This window comes from Manacus vitellinus, unplaced genomic scaffold, assembly GCF_001715985.3.
Source record: "Manacus vitellinus isolate BGI_N305 unplaced genomic scaffold, ASM171598v3 scaffold_13_pilon, whole genome shotgun sequence".
NCBI classification, from domain to species: domain Eukaryota; kingdom Metazoa; phylum Chordata; class Aves; order Passeriformes; family Pipridae; genus Manacus; species Manacus vitellinus.
Genome location: NW_021938999.1, coordinates 18,468,622 through 18,492,064, shown reverse-complemented (window position 1 = coordinate 18,492,064; position 23,443 = coordinate 18,468,622). Strand labels below are relative to the sequence as shown.

Here is a 23,443-nt window from a genome sequence, read left to right as displayed (position 1 = left end):
GTAGTCATTAGAAAATCCTATTCTCGTGCTAAGCCTGTCCTTATAAGCAGTTCTGTTGTTGGCTTTCCTGAATGTAAAGCAGGATCTTGTTGAGAGTGGATGATGAGAGGGGGCGAAATATTGTAAAGGCAGGGCAGAAGAAAAGTGTGTGTGTGTGTGTGTGTGTCTATGTGTGTGTTTGGGGGACAGATATTTACTGGTTGCGTGGCTGCTTTGTAATGTGTCCTTAGCAACTGGCTTTCTACTCTTAATGGGAAAAGTAGATGGTGGGAAAGCATTCAAGGAAAGTGGGTCACATTTGATCCATGACCTAAAAGGAAAAGTGGGGGAAGGGAATAATCAGGTCAGATCATTAATGAGGTGAAAATTTACCCTTATAAAGCTCATTCATCGAACTGCGCAAAACTGCTGTTCTGGTGTCTTGGCTGTGTGATAGAAAACACAGCTCCCGCTCTCTCAAAACACAACAATTGCTCCACGGCTTTGTATTTTAAAAAAAAAATAAATAAATAAAAAACAAGAAGAAAAAAGTTGTTTGTTTTAAACACTCTCCAGCAACACAATGATTAGACATGACAGTTTGGCTGTGGGGCCTTCCTTTCAGTTCAGGAAAATATAGAACAGAGCTGAGCTGTCCTTTCCTGGTAAAAATGAGGTCATTTGTAAAGCTTTGTGTACATTTCTGCAGCACTCGTGGAATAGAGCTCGCAAAACAGCTCTCCTGAAGCCTCAGTCCTACCTTCACCAATACTGCCATTTTTAAGAAATGCAGGCCCATTGACCACGTAAGATGAGAAATCAGAAGCAGTGGTTTAGACGAAATGACTCCTCAAGGATGTATAGTTTTGATATAACTGTCAGGGGCTGCAGCCATAAGTGCTCTGCCATTGCTGACTCCGAGCTTCTTACAGCTGTGTGTGGCTGAGGAAAAGCTCCTTGTAAACTGCTCCTTCTCCATGTGAGCTGTGTATGTGTTCTGAAATAAGCAAAACTACGCTGTCAGGCTTGATTATTCTCTCTGTTACATATACAAAGTATTGTATACATTATATTTGCTAATCCCTGTTGTTCATAAAAATGCCCCAGGCAATTAAGATTTATTGAATAATAATTTATTTTATGTAAAAGCTAATACTAATTTTCATACCCAACTATTTTTCTTCTACCAATCAAATGTTATGTAGCTGCTAATAATTCAAGGTAGTTTTAATTAATGTCTCAGCAAGTGGATTGCAAGTCTGTTGAAGAATGCATCATTGAATTAAATAAGAAGGGATAGCAAGGGATCTACTGGATAAATGCCTGGAAAATATGGACTAATGCGAGATGCAAGCTGGCACATCAGAAATGCGTTCTCTTCTACCTTGCAACTTCAGGGAATACATTCCCTTACTGTCCAGGAAGCCCTTGATGTTAACCCCCAGATTCTCTGACCCTTCTTAGTAAACAGTAACTGTTTCAGCCAACTGTGCTGACATTCAGTCCAGTCACAGAAAGATGGAAGCACAGAGAATTAAAGAAGCATTCCAGATCCGGGGCTCATTAATGAAGATGCTTGATAGGGTTAGGGTAAATTAAAAATCCCTGACTTTTTACACTAAGTGAACTCAGACCTGCAGTGTCCACTTGTCCCCTTTTTTTCTTAACTGTGTATTAAAATAGTCTGAAAGTGTGTCATGTTTCCTATTATATGAAAATAGTAGGAAAACATCTGGGCTTACTAATAAAATTAGGTCTGCTACTTAGAAAGCAGGCAGCATTGTTTGGGGCATCAGAGATGCTCCTGCAATGCAAATAGTAATAGTGGCTCTGAAAAGTACTTTACTTCTGCTGTATTACATAATTTTTAAACACTGCTTCTTTAATAACATAATGTTTCAATGTTTATATAGTGCTTTCCTCTGAGTGTTTTAGAATTTTTCACTGGGATGGGATCATAATTCAAAGGTGAGGGAGATAAGCACAGCAAAGGGAAGAGACTTATGAGAGAGTGAGGCTGAGAAACAGCTTTCTCTGTTGCATAGTTCTCTGCTCTTTACCATTAGACACACTCCCCAGCTTTGTTCTTCTATTAGATTTCGTCTTCTCTGAAGGATGGTTATAGCAAGAAAACTGATTTGCCTTAAAATAATCTGTAAGTAATACCCCTCTCAATGAATTTGAAATTGCTGGAGTGAAGCTCTGTGTCAGGTGTTCAGAGTTGACCTGCTGCCCGGCTGGTCACTGTCTATCATGAGTGACTGTGCAGGCACAGGGTACAGATATCCTTCCCTTCTTTAAACCAAAATGAGCACAAATCCACAGCTCTCCAGTGGTGGCAGTCAGAATGAAAATTCAGGCTTCATGGGTTTTTTCTCCATATCTCTTACTTACAGTGACAAGCCCATCGGGTTCAGCCTTCAGATCATTAAAATAAATGTTCATATTATAAACCTCATATTTGGTTCCTGGATTCCTCTTGGTTTCTTGTATCAAGCGATCGAGACCTGTAAGCTTCAAGACTGTATTCTCCCATTGGCAGCATCCTGGTCCCTCCACCTGCCCTGGGGCAGGTTTCTTCCCTTTTTCCATCTGTTGAGCAAAGGTGCCGATGACCGTACAGAGAGGGGTTATGTGGAAAAACAGTTGGAATAGGGCTAGAGATCTTAGGGAGCCACATGGTGTTACTAATCCTCCAGCTTTCCAAAGACTTGTCATCACAAATAAGAGTTTTCCACTTTCAGGGGGAGGAGGGAAGGAGAAGAAAGAGGGGAAGAAATTAACCCTGTGGTGTGATGACAGAGATTTTTATAAATCACACTGTGTTTCACACTGCTGCTGACAGCCAGCCAAACCTGAGCTGGCCGAGTTTCCCCAGGTCAAGTATGTTACAGGGAGCTTAAAAATACACCCACAAGTGTTTAACTACCTTTTCTCTTGCACAAGGGTATTGGAGTTAAGAATCTTTGCAAATTATGGGGTGGTCAAAATTATGTGGATGTCATTCCTATTTTTTCCCATCTCCTCCTTTCCCACTTCTTTTGTAAAAGTGCCAGCAAGTCCCTAAGACCTGGGTTCATTTTTGCTTGTGAATGAAACCTCCAGAGCAAATAATAACCCACCGGGATAACCTTTTGTCCAAAGGGTACAGTTAAGAAGTTATCCTTTTAAATTCCTGCTAGAGGTATTTAAGATGACCTTAAAAACATAGGTTTTGGCAACTTTTCGAGCTGTATTTTCCTTTCCATTTGGCAAAACAGATCTAAATGGCAGCCCTCTCCTGTTTTCCCCATGCTTCTTTTACGTAAAGTGCCCTGTAAACTCAGGAGATGGAGATCTATCTTTTAAGACAGAAGTGTCCCCATAAATGACTGCCATATGACTTGGGAACTGTTTGTGTTAGGGCATGTTTTTGTTGGCATTTTTCGTGGTATGTTTATTAGGAAAATTTAAACCAGTTTTTCTCATTTTGTTTGTTTGAATGATGCCTTTAAAGGGGGAGTTGCTCCTTTCCTAATTATGTGTAATTGTTTATTTTCTTGTGAGCTTCAAAAGAACAATGTAACCACCAGAGCAAAATAACTTTTTTTGCAATAATAGAGAAAAAAAAAAAGACTAAATAAAATCTTATACTCTAGTGAGAGTTTATTTTAAAAACTCAGATTTGTTGTTGACTACTTGTATACCAGTGCTATTAGCCTTTTAAATAACAGCTCTCTCTTTGGATGTCAAAGTATAACTGTTGGTAACCCAAAATTACAAAGGAAAATAAATCCTTTGAAGATGTTAGAACACACATTGCAATGGAATTTAGGGATTTCAACAAGTGAAAAATTAAGACAATTTGGCCTGTTTTGCAATGCATACAAGACAGTGCTTTCCAGCCAGCACAAGAAGTGTTTTTTTCATTAAAAACTGCTGAGCATTGTGCCTTCACATCCAGTTTCTCTTCTTTAATCTACGTATCATGGTTGTGTGTATGGTTAGTGGTACGTCTGGTGGGACCTCATTCTGCTACCCTTTGGGGCTGCTAGAAGCATGTACAACTTGCCCATCTGAAGCTGAAGCCAGGCTCCAGTTTTACTCTTTATTCTGTCTTCCACAAAGCTGGTAGAAGTACTTGTGCTCCTACATAGAATCAACTACCACTAATATTAGGTTTTAGAAGTTTTCCCCCTCCCCCAAGAATCACTAGAGTGAGTTATAAGTATGTTGAAACTCACTGGGGAAAATCACTTTCTAACTATTGACATTTTAGTAGCAATCTAATGAGGTACTTAGATTTTTCTAGTATGTTATATTGAGGAGTAGTTAGAAAAGATTCAGAAAAGGGAAGCTTTTAGATTTTTTTGTAAGCTTCTCTGTAATACAACTTCGAAAAAACCCACCTCTATTGATTTTGTTGTTGTCCAGCAATCTGATCAGAGCTGAGGTCTGCTCTGAAGAAAGACTGGGCACTTTTCCAACTCACTTTTCTGCCCCCAAAAACCTGTGTGGACAAAGATGACTCCTCCCTGAAGAACTGGGAAGTGTTTTCCAGACAACATTCTTGTTTTCCTTTACTAAAGGCCTGCTCCCCTCCTATATTTTCCATCTAAATGGCAAAGCCAGCTTGTCTCCTGCCCTGCATGCAGATCTTCAGTTGAGCTACAGTTTCATGAGATTATTCATTCCAGTAACATTCAAGAGCTTTCCCACAATTCCCAAAGTTTTGCCTGCCCACTTACTTTGCCCTCAAGCCCTGGGAAGGATAAAGATTTTCTTCTTTGTTTGCTTGTAAGTTTAAGATTTCACCCTCCTCTACCACTGAACCAAGCCTGATCCTGATTTTCAGCTTCTTTACTTTACCTGTAGCCCCTCTAACACCGGATTAATACCAGAACCCTCTTTTCCAAGGCACTAGACAGGAGGATTGATTCTACCTGAAAGAGTTAGAAGGCAGGCAAGGAATTAAAATTCCCAAGACTGAATAGTGGGGTGAGAAGAGATGAGACCAACCTCTAGTACCTCTTGCTTGTCCAACCAGAGGCAATACCACCTCGTGAATAGGTACTGAACATCTTAGCACGTTTTATCCACCTGCAAAAATTGCCATGCGGTCCTGTGGGGTGGGATTGCCCCATTCCTGCCCTCTTCCACTGCCAGCATGAACCCTCAAGCACAGGAATAGCCAGACTCCTTCCCCTGGCATGGTGGAAGTTCATCCTGCCCAAATAAAGACCTTGATTTGTTGAAATAAAGCAGAATAGGCTGCTTTTCCCTCTGTGCTGCAGAAATCAGCTTTGTCACCCCTTTGACCTCCAGCTCACCAAAACCTTTCCATCTGTGGAAAGAAAAAAAGTTAGCTACGGCCCTTCACAGCTGACTGGCAGCTCCTCCTCCTCCTCAGGTTTTACAGGCTTGGTTAGCACAGAAGCAGGTCAAGACCACACCGTGCTGTCATCTGAAGTGCCCACGGTGGTTGCCCCGGCAGTATCACGTTAAACTCATCGCGTATCAAGACGTGGTGGACCAGCCGCCCTGATCCGAGCACGTCCGACACCCGAGAGCTCCCGTAGCCGGGGCCGTGTTTGTGTGTAGGCTGTTAGTGTTTCCACTGAGGTCGGCATCTTTCTAAGAACCCACTGCAGCTGGATCTGCGCATTGTGGAATCGCACGCTTCAAAGTGCCTGGTGAAGCAGATCCTCCCAACCTCGCGCTGCGAGGGAACAAGAGCCACACCGTGCAGAAGGGTGTCTGCGCGTGTCAGCAGAGTGCCTTTTCAGCCTGAGAGCTGAGTGCAAAGATTTTTGAAGAGGAATCAGGCAATTAAATTTTGAATCCACATCTTCCTCTGTTTTTGTTAGGAATCCGTGCTTTCAGACAGATGCAACGTTCCGTCGTGTGTCTCGTGTCGTCTGTATACACAATTTCATTTTAATTTTTTAATATTGTCTTTCCCTGTTATTGGGGTTTTTCCTTTCTTTTTCTGGACAGGTTATACATATGCTAATAGAAATATGCGTATTACTTGAAGCATAGTTCTGCTTGTCAATGAAGCTTCATTAACACCGTTATCACTGCCTGACATTTATCTTATAATTTTCCAGAGTTGACTGTTACATCTCCATGGAAACCCAAATTGCAATTGAAACAAGTGAGATAATAAAGGCATCCACAGAGGATTGACAGTATGCAAGCCCACAGTGTTTGCAGGCTACATTTGTTTATAGTTCCTTAGATAAATCCCTTGCAGTGGAGATTTTTATTACCTGTCTCCTATCTTTCTATGACTACTGCTTATTGCAAGGTTTAGAGCAATGCTTTTTTTATTTTCCTTTTTAATTAGAGCAATAAATTTTATTGGACTCAGCAAGGGAGGCATTGAAGATGTAAATTCTAGAGTGATTTTTCTGGGATGAAATGTGAACCTTTTTATATATGATTTTGGCACTATAAAGACTAAGGCATTCCTATGTTGATTTGGGTTTTTTTTTGAAGGAGCCAAAACTTACAATTATGGACTCTTTTGATTTGCTGACTCTTTCAGTATGCAAGAAGGATCTCTTTTTTCTGTACCTAAGGACTTGAGCTCTCTTAAGTTCGTGACTCTAAATCAATTTAGATGGTGCCTCAAAGCATAGAGTCATGAAACTGGAGTGGGTCCAGAGTGAATTAATCTGAAATTAATTTGATTTTGAAAGGCTCCATCTGGCTGTGTTTGGAAAAGGCATTTAGACAGATATATAAACAAATGATCATCTGTATTCTATATGCCAGATGTGGTGTCAAAAAAATGAAGAAATGGCTTAAAAAAAAAAAAAAGAATCAGCTGAGGGGGATTTTGCTATAATGATGCTCAACTTGTTGAAATCACAATTGCATCACGCTTTGGACAATAATCTTTTCTTACATTCAGATTTGTAAAAGGAGGGAGCATGGGTGAGCTTGATAGGATTTTTTGTTTAAAGTAAGAAAATTGAATGTCACAGCTTGCTTTAATGGTCTATTTGAGATCTAACCAAAACTGGATAAACAGAATTGGCTGAGCCCTTAACACAAGCAGGGCTGTGATCATCCATTCCCTTTCTAAGGAAGCTATTTAGGTAAAGTAGTCATGTCAGGCACGAGCTGTTGGCCTCCCTCTCTTTGGACGTGGCTTTTGGGCCCATAAAAATCGCTCCCTGCACTTTGTGGAGCTCAGCTGGGTCTGAGCATGTGTGTACACACGTGGATGCCAGTCTTGGAATAACACTGGACTTTAAATTTCTCCTTGCAATAATTGGTTGATTTTAGCCCACAGAAATGGCTGCATTTCAAAACTAATGTTTGCAGAACACCTTTCCCATGCCCACCATCCCTCCAACTCCAGGACACTGTTTGCCATAAACTAGATAAGCCCTTGCAAACCTCATAAGAACTTGCACGTAACTGCCAGCCTGGGTATAAAACTTGCTGAAATAGTCACGTAATTAATTATCAAGTAAAAAAAAAAATAAATATTTGAAGTCTTCACTGCTGCCTTTGAAGTTTTTTTGAGGGCAAAGGAAGAAGGGAATTGAGTAACAACTTTTTAAATTTGGAGCAGTAAGTGTTTGGAATGGGGAGAGAGAGACTGAGGTTGTTGACAAGAAAACAGATGGTCCTACGTGTCCTGAATTTTAAAAGCTTGGTGCTATTCTAATTCAGTTGTTGACATGTCACAAATATATAAGCATTTGGGTGTAATCAAATACTGTTGTGCTTTTTTAAAAAATTATACCGATAAATGTTTCCTGCCACACAGAAAGAAGTTTGCTTCACTGCAAATGTGTGTAATCAGTAAAGCAAGACATTAATAATCCACACCATTAATACTGAGCAGTCAGCTACTTCAGTCTCAGCTTCATGTGAAAAATTGTATCAATCGATGCTCCAAAACTATAATGTAATTGTTCAAGCACATAAGTGCACTCTCGTGTTACTGTCCAGCTTACAGTGATACAGAGAGAACAAACCCCTTTGCAATTAAAGCCCCTTTTAGACACAGCACAGATATTAATGCAAAAGGTCAGCCTCTGCCCAGAGAGATTACAAATGAAAAAGTTGTTGAGGAGCACAGGAAGAGTGGAACAGTAAGTTGCAGTACTTGCCATGATACGAGTTAGTTTAGACACAGGAAACTGAAAGAGGGCAGGTTTAGATTAGCTGTTAGGAAGAAATTCTTTATTATAAGCTCGATGAGATACTAGAACAGGTTGCCCAGGGAAGCTGTGGCTTCCCCGTCCCTGGAGGTGTTCAAGGCCAGGGTGGATGGGGCTTTGAGCAACCTGGTCTAGTGGAAGGTGTCCCTGCCCATGGCAGGGGGTTGGAACTAGATGGTCCAACCCAAACCATTCTGTGATTCTATATCTTAACTCTTGTGGTGCTTTTCTTAGAAATGCACCTACGCTTCACCTGATGAAGTCAGAACCAATCTTGTTTGAGTTTAATATATGGAACGAGTTCTGCCCAGAAAGCAAAAATTAATTATTGGGTGGATGCCTAAGCTGAGCTTTATGTTGCAGAACATTATCACTTGGTAGACCTCATCAAACCTTGAACTAGTTATATTCCCAAGCCTATAGGAAGAACAAAACTTGGAGGTTACATAGCCTCTTATTTTATATCTTCAGGCACTTTATTTTATCTTATCACATATCCCTAGAAATTTGTGATCCTTATCTGTACTTGAACAAGAGGGGAAACAAATCCAAAAGTCAGGGGTGGGGTAGGGTGGGGTGGCTTTTGCTTTCTTCAGCCATTAAAGGGCAGGTGTCTGTCACTAGCTGTTGAACTTCTACTAATGTTAGTTTAGTAAAGTCTGTAAGCCACTGTAGGCAAATCCTTAAAGATACTGAAAATAGACCATTGTAAGTTTTATCAGCATAAACAAAAAGCTGCCCAGTTCAGATCTGTGCAGATGGTGTGTTTAATTGTTTGCTTCCGCTATTAGATGAACTAGCAATGATATTTAATTGGTTTCCAAAATAGAAGACTAAAAAAACAAACCTCTTCCCCTCCCTGTTTGCTTTCACTTCTGCCCTCGTTCACTCTTGTTTACATATATTTTAACTTGTATGAGTTGCTCCACTCACAGCACATACACATCATTAAGCAGTAGTGCATGTTCTAAAAAATAATTTGCTTGATAGGTCCATACAGCAGAAGTAAGAGTTGAGACAGGTCTGAGACACAAAGAACTTCTTTTTTATTTTAAGATGTGTTTGCATGTAAGTGGGTTTTGAAAGTGTGATGTAACATATGTACAAAGCTTTGGCAAAGTTACTGTTGTTAACTCTACGGTTCTAGAAAGCATTGTCTACAGCAGGACATTAAAACAACACCATTTGGTAGGTTTAAACATGTGTGCAAGGAGTATCCAGGGTTTAGGTTGAAACCCTAGCCTTAAATCAAACTTGTAATGGAGGGGGTTCAGGAACACAGAGGCTGACCTCCTGAAGAGGCACCAGCCACTGGAGGTGAATGTTTAGCTTTGGTGAGCAGAACACTGAGGGCTGATTTTAGGAATTCAAGAAGCCCTACAGCACAGAGGAGGGTATGTGCTCCAGTGTACACCTCCAGCTGAAAAGGGAACTGCATTTTAATGTGGCTCTTACTATGATTTCCTTTTGTATCTTTGATTTCTTCCTGTGATAGTAGTGAGGAATCTGCATGTATACCTCTAAGAAATAACATGTTTTATCTCAGGTGGGCTCAGCTCTCTTCTGATGTTTCTCTAGTATGCGTTTTGTTCGGTATTTTTCCCAATTCATATTGCCCTTAGTATCATGCAGTCTGACCTACCTGCTTGAAAGGCAACTTCCCTCTGCTGCTTCTTCTCCCAGCCCAAATTTACTTCCTGTCAAAACATTTTCAAGGTAGGAAATATTTTTTCCCATCACATTTCCAAATCTTTTTTCCTCTGGGACAAGATGCCTCCTCCTTACCTTACCTAAAATTTGCATTTGAGGCATTGAAGTGATCACACATACTGAATTTGGAATTAATCAGAAAACAAGTATTTCCTATACTAACAATGGTTTACCATGGTTTGTATGATCTAATATACGTAGAGAGTTAGCAAAGCTGAGCTACAAGTAATCACTAATTTCACCAGGAAAATGACTGTGAATTTTAAATTATCAGGGCAGTAAAAAGGAACCCATTGTCTTAAGAAAAATTACACTTTTACAGATAATTTCTGCCAACATGGAGGCAGCACATGAAAAAACATCTTTGAATTTACCCTTAAGTGCCTACACAAGCACTTGAGTATTATTAGATGCTGAGAAGAATAAAATCTGAGCATTGTATGTCAGGTATTAAAAGCCATCAGGATTTTCATGTAGTTAGTGTGTGTGTGAGTGCAAGTGCGGTTGCTCTCTGCTGGGTGGATGAAGAATTGCTCAGCTCTTTGTTAAAGGCTTTATGGGGCTATAAGATGGATTGCAAGTCTTACAGCTACTCAGTTGTTAGCCCTGCCGATGGGTGCAGGGAAGCCTGGGGAAAATTATTTCATAGACTTTACTGCCTGCATAGGACTGAACATACTGCCATATATGAGTTTTGTTCATTGGGCATGATGTCAGGGTCATTTAGGAACTGCAGTTCTGGATATGTCTTACTTAATAATAATTATTAGCGTTATTAGAGTGTAATAGTTCTGCCAAAAACTGTACAAGACACTACAGTAGAAGCAGTTAATGATTTTTGAAGCATCATCTTTCCTTTGAGCTGCTTATGAGCAAGTGTGCTGGGAAAATGCTGATGGGCCAGAAAGCATCTGGAGATGACTTTTTTTATTCCCCCCAAAAAAACCACAGAGACGTGGTCATTTATGGCTTAAAAATGTTGCACAGCTTCTTTTTTCTGTTTGTCAGAGGTTCTGGCCCTTGTTTTGCTGGCCAAAATCCAATGTAGGTAATTACCTTCTGTGTCTATAAATCGCAACCCCCTGCAGTTTTCAATTGGGTACGGTATTGTTCTACCCTTCCTGGCTGAAACTGTTGTGCGATAATGCTCCATGTCATTAAACAGCTGCCGTCTGTCACCTTATGATGAAGTCATTCCTCTCTAAACAATGAGTTTATAAAGCCCTTTTGGGTCCTTCCAGATAAAATTTGCTCGTAAACCAGCAATTATGATCTTTGGAGTACGGTAAGGTGATGCTTGGTTGTGTCTCTTGATAGCAGTCAGAGGCCTTCGAATGGATGTTGTCTCTTTTTTCAGCTTGTGTGGTATCCTGGCAGTGATACCTTGGCTCAGATGTAAATACTTATTACTGTAAAACCTTGGTGCCTGCAAATGCCTCAGTGCTGGGGTGGATTTAGTTGTCTTTACACTTAGAACCTGCTTGTTATCACGTTCTTGTTCTGTTGGCTCAGATGTCTTAAAGCGTAGAACATGAAAAAAAGGCAAATCCCCAGCAAAATGATAAAACCACTAAAATGGGAGGAGGGTTGCAACATGAATTAACCAAAAAACAACAGCGTGAAGGTTCTGTGTAGGGTTAAAAATAGATTTAAAAAACAGGTCTCATGTAAATCTGTTTGGTCCCTGTTAACAGCTGTTTTTCAGCACCTGGTTTGACACCGAGGTCATTAATGGAAGTGAACGTGGATTAACACCAAAGCTCTTAACAGTGATGAATTTAAGAGAGTCCCTTTTGATCCAGACATTGTTTCTGAAGGCTCTCTCTCTGTCCTTAGTGGCCAGTTCACTTTTAGCAGTCTTGCAGTAATTACAGACATGAATGGAAGAGACAGAGAAGGCATCTACCAGGTTTTTCCGGTGCTCCTGCTGAAGCAGCAGGGATATTAAAACAATCTCTAGCTCCTCAGGAGTGGTCCTGTCAACTTGCTGAAATGATGGAATGGTAGTTAGGTTATTAGAAGGAAAATTGGCACAAATTGAGAGAGAAGATGCTCTGGCAGCAACCACAAGCAGCCAGCGACTCAGTGGCTTAATCTCTGCCCTCAGGCTGCTCTCTACGATATAGATGACACCTTGTCAATGAAGATGATGTGCTGGGTCACCCCTGAGTCCAGTGGGCTAAATTGGCCATGGAGGGAAGGATTGCTACAATGTAGAGCCAGCAAACCACATAATCGAATTTTTTCCCTTTTTTTTTTTTTTTTTAATATATGTCATCATTTGGGTACTGACAGTAATTGTCAAGGGATCCCATTCTCATTAGTGTCCCCTAGACACAGCTATCTCTGTACGCTCGTGCTTTCAAGAAATAGTCCTAAACTTTCACAAGGTCTGCTTTGCTTCTTTTGGAAAGTTTTATGCATAGTTTCTCTTTTGCCTTGTTATTTCTTGGGTACAGGAGAAGGGGAAGATGGGGGAAGGTAGAAGCCACTTCCTCTGAGAGGAAGAGAGGCAGAGAGAAGTTAGTAAAAACCCTGCAGCTGTTGGTGACCAAGAGGTCTTAGTGCAGAGCAGTAATGTCTATTGGGTGAAGATGAAGACTGGGAGAGGATAAGGGAATTCATCTTTAGCAGAGGTTATTTGCAAGGGATCAAGGATATTTGAATGGATCTTGTATTGACCCATCAAACGCTCTGACAACTGAACCATCAGGCAGGTGTGGTGTATAGTTTTGTTACTCAGTGGAACTTTCAAGTACACTGCAGGGATCAAATCCATAGAATCTATAAAACTGGGGTGGTTTTTTTCCATTGTTATCTCTCTGTTGTTTTATTCACTAGTTTAGTTTGACTACACTGGCTCTAATCCTACAGCTACTGCTGAAGCTGGGTGACAATGCTACTGAAGTGTCATTGCTGCAACAGTGTTCATGAGCTCCTCAAAATCCCAACAGTGAGACTTGTATTATCCCTCTGAGGTGCTTGAGAGCCTTAGTTTGCGCTGAAAGCAAAGGAAATGCAATTTAGGAAGGAGCCCAGCTGTGCTTGTAGAAATGAGTGCCCTCTCTGTGGCCTGAACTTGTCTGTCAACCCCCCAAAATGTTGGCAGCTCAGTCAAGCCCCTACCTTGTGGTAGAAAAGTATTATAAAGAAAAGTTTAAATTGTGCTTCTTTTTTTCCTAGATCTGCAGGAGTTAGTGGATTGACAGAGCTGTCAGTGGATGGTGGAATTTAGTCCAGAGAAGTTTTAATGACTTGCCCAAGTTAATGCAGGCAGTGAGTGACAAAACCTGTCCCCTGGAGTTATGCGTATGGTAGCCTACTCATGGATCAGAGCCTTTAACCATCTTTATCCAATAAAGCATTTAAGGAATATGATCAATTCAATTTTGGTTCCAACAAAATAGAAAAAGAGCTGAAGCATTTTGTGAAATTAGAAGAGATCTTGGCCTGTGCCTAAATCTGTAGCTCAAAGCAAGAACTTGATGCAGTTGGGGTCATTAGCCTGAGAAAATAGGTACAAATAAGTGTTTGGCTTTGTGGTTTCCTAAAAATTGGCTGATTAGCAATGGAAATTGTGGGGCTCCTTGTGGTAAAGGTGGTTTTGGTAAAGGAAAAAGCACAGGAATTAACTTGTTATTTTTTATTAAACATTACCTTAACTGTAATTTTGGGCTGAAGTAGCAATTATGTATGAATTTCTTAGAGAAGGGATCCAAGAGAAAGAATAGATGAAGGGCATAATTTTAAAATGAACTCAATTCATTTTGTTAATGTAACAACACAGAGTATAAATGAAATGAAAAGTGAAGCCAATTTCTGAAAAAAAAATAGCTGACCAAGGCCAGGGCAGAGTTGAGGGCTTTACCAAGCTTCTACCTTTTCCTGTCTTTGCAGGTCCAAAATAATGTGAAAGCATTTTCCCTGGTTATTTTAAGCTATGGGTCAGGGATTTTTTAACCTCTCTGCTAGGGTTTTTTTTTGACAGATTGGGTTTTACATAAAGGAATAGGAATTCAAAAGAAATAATGGAGTAATTTTCTAGAGGTTTGTGCCATGTAGTTGCTTACTGAAAGTCTTGAAAGTTGTTCCCATGGAGTATCATTCAAGTGAGTCAGTCAAGGTTTTTCTGTTTCTTGGTGGTTGGGGTGGAGATGGTTCTTTGGATGGTTGGTTTGCTTTGGCTTAAGTGTTGTGTCTGTATGGAAAATGCACTTTCTAATGCCTGGAGAAATAATGATATCTCCAGGTGTACTTATGACCTGTAGAACTTATTCAAAATGAAGAGCATTTGTAAGTTGAGAGGGTATTTGTGCATGAAATGTGATATAAAAGTTTGGACCAAATCTTTGAGTCTCTTACTCAGGCAAAACTCCCACTAGAATAAACAGGATTTTTAGCTATTTATGAGTGTGATAAATGCTGTTGTCTGCTGATCCATGTTAAAAACACTTCACAAGCGATGATCAAACTTCTTTTTGTTGGTTTAAAATGTGTCTTTAATATAACTTTCTCCTTTCCACCGTAAGCAGGGAAAGTGCTAAAGTTAATATGGGCATATTAATGTATTTAGGTGAATTATGCTTTCAAGGAGATGAAACACGTGAAACTAAATAATTTGTCTTCACACTGGTTATAGCTGTGAGACAGGGGAATTACACAGGGTTGTTTTCTCCTTGCCATTCTTAGATTTATTTTTTTTTTCACTTGTAAAATATGATTTTCATCTGGTTGTGCAGATTTTGAGCTCTTCCAAGTCCTCCGGTGGGCATTCACTCCTGAACAATCATCAAACAGAGAAATTGTAATTAAAGTCAAATTTTTTTGAAGTGGCAGGTGGCTTTGAAATGCCTGAATTCTGCCATGATCAACTTCTGACACTGCTGCACACAGGCCATTTCCCCCCTGTCCCCAGTGGAAAGATGGGAAGGATGCTCAAAAAGTCGCATCTCATTACTGTTCGTTCTTTAAACTGAAACATCCAAAAATTATCAGCACTTACAGGATCTCTAGCCAAGTAATTAGTTGAAACTACTGTCCTTAATTATCAATAGTGACATAAGTTTGGTAGGCGGGGTTGTATTTTTCTTTTGTTCAGTATTTAAAATTATTTCTTTTCCATCTAAGAGTATGACCCTTCCTAAACCATAGCCTGTCATTTGTCTCCCAGATCAAATTATTTTTTGTTACTAAGCTCTTTTCCCCTGCAAAAGCGTGTGGTTGTTTTGAACTTGGATGTAGCATGTACATCTGGATATCAGATAGGGTAAGAATTTACAGGGGGTGAAAATGTTCAAATTTTTTATCTCCTTTGGCAGGGAGAAAAAGTTTTTGAAGCAGTATTTTAATTTTCACAACAAAGTAGGCAATTTTGACACTGTCTTCTCTTTTCGAATTGTGCTTTTTTTCTTTTTTTTTTTTTTTTATGGCAGCAATAAACAACATGATTTAAACTGGAGCACTCCAGACTGCTTTTCCTTTTTAAAGAGCGTAGGCAACTAATCGGCAGCAACCAGCCACATAGCTGGAGTGTTTTCCATTCTAGGCAATATCATACTAATTTGATGCACACATGGATGCTTCACACAATCTGCAGATTCATCGCTGGCATCTTGCATTAGTCATCTGACAGATTGCCAAGTGTTTCATATTCCTTTCATGTGACTTTATTACAAAACACACACACACACACACACACACACACACACACTGCCTTGTTTCTGCCAGTAGCCAGTTTAGTGAGAATTCACTGCAGTTCTGTTTACAACAACCATGGACAGAAATCTGCACTTATTTGCAACTATCGTCTGCTTTAAAATGCAAACGTCCCGGGTTGTGTTGTGCCGCTCTCGTCTTATATAATGACATTAAGTAGCAGCCTGCAGAGAAAACCAGACTCAATGAAAAATGTAATAGCATTGTTTTTTGTTCGTAATACTTATGCTATTAATTAAATACTGATTTTTTTTTTCTTCTTCGTGCCAATTGACATCATCTTCTGCATCTAGTGCACATGAAAACTGCGTAGTCTCCTAACTTGCCTTCTTTTCAATCTCCTTTTCCACTTTCTAGTAACGGCACAGCTAACAAGATGAATGGAGCTTTGGATCATTCAGACCAACCAGACCCAGATGCCATTAAGATGTTTGTTGGACAGATTCCCCGTTCATGGTCAGAAAAAGAGTTAAAAGAACTTTTTGAGCCTTATGGAGCTGTCTACCAGATTAATGTTCTCCGAGACAGAAGTCAGAACCCTCCCCAAAGTAAAGGTACAGTAGTTGTGCTCTCTTTGCTTTCAGTTTGTTTGTTTTTCCGATGATCTTGCTTGCCTTCAGCATTTCCAAAGAGGTTTGCATCTGGGCTGTCTGTTTTGTAGTATTTTGTGTTGAGCTATGCAGCACTCCTAAGAGGAGAGGACTCCTGAATCCTATCAGATACCGTCTTCCTCCTCTTCTTAAATTGCAGTTTAATTGTCTGTTATCTGGAAGCATACACTCCAACTGTGCAAAAAATAACAAAATATTGCTGTTCTTGTTTAAATTATTCTTGCCCAGAAACATGGAAACCTGAGCATTTGCCTCCCAGGATTAGCTCATGAAAAATATAATTTTCTATTTCCTTTCGTTTCCTCTCTTTGCACCCCAGGTGGGAATTATTTTAAGGATACAAAAGGGAGAAATTATAGCAGTGGGCTCTTGCTACGTCACTGCTCCAGAAGCAATAAAAATTACAAACAGTCCTTTTTCCAAAATCTGATTTCTTTTCTGCAGTCATGTTAAAGGATTGATTTTTGGCACTGATGTTGTTCTAAGTGAAAGGGTTGGTTTTCCTTCCTGCATTTTTTTCTATACATATGTAAAGTATTTTTCCCTAACTATATTCCTTGTTTTCACTGTATGTCTTGTGTGTATTTAGGCATGTGAGAGTTTTGTGTGTTATAGCTGTGTACGTGTAGCATGTGCTTACGTGTAGACTGAAAGTGAATATTTTGTTTCGCAGAATGAATTTTTCTACACAGCTGTATATTTTCATTGATACTTCAGGTTTGGTACATGAAAGCATTGCTACAAATAATTAGCGTAGCTCGGAGGCATAACTAGATGTGCATGTGTGTGCCTGGCTGTAAGGTTACTGGACAGTTATTCATTCTTACTGCACTCCTGGCACTGTTTCTAAAAATCTTCAGAGCACACGTGCTATGGAGAATATCATAAAATGATTTTTGTGGGCTAGCAGCTAACTAACTGTGCAAAACAGCCCTCGCTGGACACTTCTAGTTTGGTGAGAGGTGACTGCAGTTGTGAGAAGCACACAGCACAACCTCAGGTGTGCCTGTGCTTTTGAGCAAAGCACTGCCAAGGCTCAGCGTATCTTCCTTGCCCTGGTACAGGGCAGAGGATCCTCTCGGTGGCTTCTTTGCTGCCCAGTTTAAGCAGTCTGGTGTTCTGAGGGATAGTGGTTTGCTTCTATCACTTCTGGTTAAGAGATTTGTTCCATCAGTGTCACACCAGTGTCAGGGAGGGGGGTTCGTCTCACTGTACCTTGCTGCTAATCAAGTCTCTGTACTAGATTGCTCTTTCCTTTCCCCATCCCTGGAAGTGTTCAAGGCTCTGTTGGATGAGCAGCCTGGTCTAGTGGAAGTTGTTCCTGCCCATGGCAGAAGGATTGGAACTAGGTGGTCTTTGAAGTCCATTCCAACCCAAACCATTCCATGATTCTGTGATTCAGAAGGAGAAGTTGTTTCTGGTTGGAGTGTTTCAGTGTAGTTCTGCTTCCAGCCCCCTCCACTCCCCAGGATTGATGTATTGTAGCACGTACCCCCCTACTGTGTTAGTACAGAGCCCTGACCAAATGTCCTTTTCTTGTAATGCTGGATAGGAGACAGCATTAAGAGGTCAGACAACTGGATTTTCTGCAGTCCAGGCTGCTATGGATGAGCAAACTCCTACTTAGTTTAAACCACTAAAATGCTGAACTTTGAGACTCGTCCATTTGGAAAGAGCTGATTCCTGGGCCACAGAAATGCCTTCCCACTAAGCAGTAAATGAAGTGAGAATGATATTGTGGTTAGACAGAAGAAACCCATTGATTCCCATTTCTGTAGTGTTTTTCATTGTACTGTACCTGTCCATCAAGCAGCTGGAAGGGATAAGGAAGAAGCACAGGTCATGCAAATCATTGTAGACTAATTATCAAGGTTTGTAGTCCTGCTATACAATCTTCTTTTTGAAAGGTGGTTGGGTTTTGGGGATGCATTTTGCTTGGACTCTCTTCAGCCAGAGATGATGCATGTCACTTCAGGCATTATGTGTTTTAATGAGCAAATGAAATTAATCCTGAAGAAAGACAGAATAACCTTCAGACTTACTTTTCCCTGACAACAGCAGCAAGTTCCTCTAGTGGTCAGCTTTTCCCTTGGAAGCTTTGGAGGAGTGTATCTCCACGCTGGCTCTATTCGTCCTCCTGGCTGAATCTGCCAGCAGGGTTGCTAGAAACCTCTTGAGTTTCTTGTGGATATCTCCTGAGTAGGAATGATCTTTATTTTCTTAATCCAGTCACACAAAGGATTCTGTGTGAGAGATTGTTAAGAATGCTAGAAACAAACAAACCAAAAAATTGCCCTGCAAAACAGGGCAATTACAGTCTTCTTCTCATCACAATGCATGAGAAATACTTTGCCTATACTATCTAATTGGCATTTAATAATGAAACTGAGTTTTCATCTTTTGTTCAGAGGTCGTGGAATCATAGAATAACCTGAGGTAGAAGGGAGCCCTAAGTATCATGAAGTCCAACTCCTGGCTCTGTGCAGGTCAACACCAAAAATCACATGTGTCTGAGGTGAATTCCATGTTCCTCTTCAGTATAAATACATACATGGAACAACCATTTTTATTTAATTTGAGCTGGGTGGATTTGAGTTATGGCAGGCATTTTTCTACCTGCTGCCCCTCTGCATCACCTCCAATTTTGTAGAACAGTCCATCGAGGGGACCTTGAGGTTGGGTGACACATGAAAAAGTCCATTTTTCATTTCACTGCACAGTCAGGACTCTGTGTCAGGCAGACCATTCACAGCCTGGTATCACCCAGAAATTTTCTGAGAATATTCTGCAAGCCATGAGTTGCAATGACAGGAATGCAAGTTAGTGTTACTACACCACACGAGGGGGTGGCGGTTTGGGTTTGTTCTTTAAAGAAAACCATTTCAATTTTTGAAATATTTCCCTCTTCCCAGACACGGGTTGTGTATTTCTGTGAGCTTGGCCAAAGGGGCTCCTCCAATTTGAACAGAATTTTTCTCTGATGAACTGTTTATGAAGCTGCAATCTGAGTCTCTCCCAATTCTGTCAAAAATAACCATAGGCTGCTTCTCCCTCTCCTGCTGTTATTCAGACTGTCTTTCATACCCTCCAACGACAGACGGCCTAGTTCATGTCTTTCCTCCTTTTTTGTATCGCTTGCCAACTCTGCAAAGCTGAAGCTGGAGGAAGACAGGTAGAAAGCCAAGTTTTCCTCACTTTGGAAAACTAGAGGAAAGCCATCTGAATTCCACAGATACATCGCTACTAGTGCAAACGTTGAAGCTTGGCTTTATTAATTAGGAGTTTCAGGAATGGCTGCATTTCAGTGGGTGATGGTTGGAATATCCTCTAGGAAACTCCTCCTGATTTCCAGAGTTTGCAGTTCTCTGCTTCTTTTGAATGTGTGAAAGAGATCAGCAAAGTAATTTGACTTTGTGTTTATCCCCTGTTGTTTTGTAATGCTTTTTCCTCTTTTTGCAACAAGAGAAATCCAGGGGATTAGGTAAACTAAATACGAAACTACCCCAACAACAACAAAAAAAGCAGGAAATCCTGTAACGGTGAAATAAATGGCACTTTCAGCTTCTGGGGGCAAAGGGGATTCAAAGTCTGGGCAGATCAGCCCTCTTTGTTCCCAATCCAGTTCGCTCCCTTTGTTTAATTTATTCTGGGTGGATAGATGACTTTTTTCCAGAGTAGTTGTTAAAAAGAGCTTCTCTAATACCTCAAATGCAGTGAGCTCTGTGCAAAGGCAGCATACACTGCCACCGAGATCTCTCTTCTTCCCCACTGTTTTCCTAAGCCGGAAAGATTTCCTTGGCTGCTTTGGTTTTGGAGTCCAAGTGCTGAGGCAAGCAGATGGCACAGGGCTACTTTTGCCTTTTGAAATGCAGCAGAAGAGTCTTGGGCCAGATCCACTATGTGCTTTTGGTACCTTGCCCCTGTTTTGATACCTGATAATTCTTGTAGGTATCAAGATCCCCTAAAACAGCTTTGTGAGTCTATGTGTGATGCCGTAGTAATCACCCTGCAGAAAGCAGGGAGAGGCACCCGTGTAACAACTAACTCAGTGTTTCCTTGTAGCCTTTTACAGACCCTTTATCAGATTAGAGGGAGGCTGCTGAGTGAACAAGGATGTGCTGTAGTTAAAGGCCAGTGTTTATTATTATCCTATTTAACATGGTAATTTAAGTCTACCGGGAAGCAAGCAGAGGAATCGGATAATGAGGCATTCATCTGCTGCATACAGGAGAGACTGGATGGGCAAGGAGGCATATGTGCATAGAGAAGGAGAAGTTACCTGGCTTGCTTGGGTACCATTTCAGCCTCAGTTTAGCTCTAAAATCAGAAATAGTCTGATGCAGGCAGGAAGGATGATTACTCTCATCCAGCAGGTCCCTCCCATTTGCTGCTCAGCAGGAGGAGAAAAGGGAGCTCAGGCAGTCCTGTAGGACTGCCACAGGACCAGAGCTGTGACAATCTGCTTGTCACACTGTCCTAATCAGCAGCAAAGACAAACTGCTTCTTGTTCCTTGCCTGCCCTTGTGTCACCACCCAGCCAATTGTAAGCTCCTGCTCCTTCAGGCAATTTCAACACATTGTGTTTGGCAAAACTATTTTAGATGCTCTTTAAAAGCTCCCTTTCAGGCAGCGCTCCAGGAGTCAGCGTTTCTCTACGTGTTTTGTCTTATTTTGTGTTTTGAATGCTCTCACAGGTCCATGTGACCATTGTTTAGCTTTTGAGATCAGGTGAGTTGCATCATGAGCACATACGCTGTTGAAACAGCAGGACTTGTGACCACAGCCATTATGCGTGTGTGTGTTAGACTAAATCTTAGTGGTCATGGCTGAGAGATATTTTGTTACAATCTTTCCTGCACTGAATCAAAAAGTGCCTTGCATATTATTTTTTAGCAGGGGCATTGTGCACCATGTGAAATTTCACACAACAAAGACTGGCAAAAGCCAGATGTTGCCATTAAATACAAATACAGTGGGGAGGAAGAGTGAATGATAAAACTGAGTTTCTGACTTTAAGATGTTTAAATTCAAACCTGAAGGAACCTTAAATCTATAATTTTAAATGGGCCGTAAGTAGCATTGTAAAATATATTCTAGATGTGAGCTGATTTTTTTAAAAGGTAATTCTTATTCAACAAATCTGATGGAGTTTTTCAAGAAGTTTCTGTGAAAGTGGGCAGGTGTGAAATCATGTATATAATCAGGCTGGATTTCCCAGGGGCATTTCACACAGTGTCACATGGGAGACTAATCCATGCTGCTGCTGGTGAAGCAGAGAAGGACCCATTTTCAAATGGAAAAAGGAGCTGGTTAGATGATGGAGGGCAGATTAGAATGGGTAAAGGTTATGGGCCAGGGGAAGAAAGGGGATGATGATTGGAGAGCAACAGGGACTGTTATTGGAGATCAATACTTTTTCACTCTCTATGTAAATGACTTTGACAGAATGAACCACCAACTTGTTATCCAACTTTTTGGGTTGTGGAGAAGGGACTGGATGGGGGGCAAAGCCACCTGATAACCAGGAGAAAACAATCCAATACAAAGAGATTCATCTGGGTAAAAAGAATAGTGAGCAAGAAGAGTAAATCTGAGTTTTGAGTGAACACATTTGTTGAATGAGTGTATTTTTTCAAAGATTTGAGAGCAGGAGAGGATTTGAAGAGTGCACGTATCAGAAAAGGACTGACATGATGTTTTGTATCTGTGTGGTCAAAAAGACACAGAAAATGCGAAGCTGTATAAATGGAAGCATTGAATAGAGCTTTCAAGGAAATACTGCACCACTTAAAGGAGGATTTTTTTGATCATGTTTAAACTACAGTTACCAATATTTAGTACCATTCTATAGAAAAGGGCAGAGGTCCAGAGAAGAGCAGCATGATTTTGTATGAAGTCAGGAAGGGTTAAGGCATGGTAAAAGGTCTAAGAAGGGTAACTTGTAAAGGGCTTCAAACACTGACTTAGAAGAAAGCTAAAAGGGGAAAAGCTAAGGAAGAATACAGGACTGCACCTTGGTTTGGAAAGAAAAAGTTATAAGGGGATACAATTGAAGTTTCTACAGTATGTTGAAGTGCATACCAAAAGCAGGAATAGATAAGCTCTTTCAATTAATATTAAACCCAGCGACTGCACAGCGTAGACTTAAGACTGAGAAACAGCAGGCCAGCAGGAAAAAAATTCAACTTCTTAAGTCAAACTTGCAGAGCAGGGAATGGCTTCTGGAAGAAGCAGTAAGAAAAGTTCCAAAAGAAACTTTTCCTTTTGTGTGCTTCCATTTAGTATTTTGAAATAATGCATCTGGAGCAGTACATGACATGACTGCTGCCCATGTGCAAGCACAGTTTCACCCCATAAACAGGACAAGGTGCCAAGGCTTTGATGGACACAGCTGACAGTGGCTTATCTATGTCCAGCATGAAGAGGGTTTGACATTGGTGTCTGATGGCATTTTTGCCTTGCTTTGAAGAGAGGGAGCAGATGAGGATAATGCCCCATTGCATACTTGACTGCAAACCTGTTGCCCTCATAAATAAGGCTCACTGTATATTCCTTTCATTTACCATGGCAAGAAAATCAGCCCCTTAAATACCAAAAAGTATCACAGCAAACCCAACCCAGTCAGATGGTTCAGAAGAAGTGGAAGATATTTGTGAAGACACTGTAACAGGAGTGGGGGTTTGTGATTGCAGAACTGGAAGAGTAGAGGATAGTAGAGGGGGCTGGAAGAGGATTTTTCAGTTGTATTATTTAAATATAGAGATAGCACATAAACCTTTCTGTAGCCTTGTTTCTGAAGTTCCCCTCTACAGCATATGAATGACTGGAGCTGTAGCAGAATTAAGATTTTTGGCCTTTTTTTTTTTTTAAGGCATCTTTTTACTCCATGGTTTTATGGTATTTATCACAGTGGGAACTTGGTCCAGAAATGAGGACTCTAGGTATTGCTGTAAGAAGTTAATAAAAATAACACATCTCTAAGGGATTAAAGTAGATCGCTTTGGGGCTCATTGGCTGCAGTTTTGGAGCAGCTTAACTGTGAGTTACAACTGCATATGAATTTTAAAAATTAAGCTAAGACTGTATAAGCGCATTATTAATTACATCTATGCCAAAGAAATGCATAAACTTCAGCTACATTAATTGGTTTAGTTAAATTGATAGAAAACTCATGTGCAGACCAGCCATTAGAAGAGCAGGACTTCATATTTTAGTTGTGGTTTTCACCAGTGTTCATATCTGATAAATACTTAGGGAGAAGGCAAG

The 23,443-nt window shown here is 40.5% G+C and overlaps 1 protein-coding gene across 9 annotated transcripts in view; it reads left to right on the top strand.

Moving 5' to 3' along the window:
* Window positions 1-23,443, top strand: part of CELF2 (CUGBP Elav-like family member 2) — a 555,113-nt gene that overhangs the window by 405,929 nt on the left and 125,741 nt on the right. For 8 of the 9 annotated variants that reach the window (XM_018068157.2, XM_018068154.2, XM_018068158.2 and 5 more), the window contains one exon: window positions 15,924-16,120. In XM_018068157.2, the coding sequence (XP_017923646.1) occupies window positions 15,943-16,120 (178 nt within the window). In that variant the 5' untranslated portion in view covers window positions 15,924-15,942. Of the gene's footprint in view, window positions 1-15,664; window positions 15,761-15,923; window positions 16,121-23,443 lie in introns of those variants that run through there. The other variant, XM_018068159.2, reaches the window with a different exon arrangement.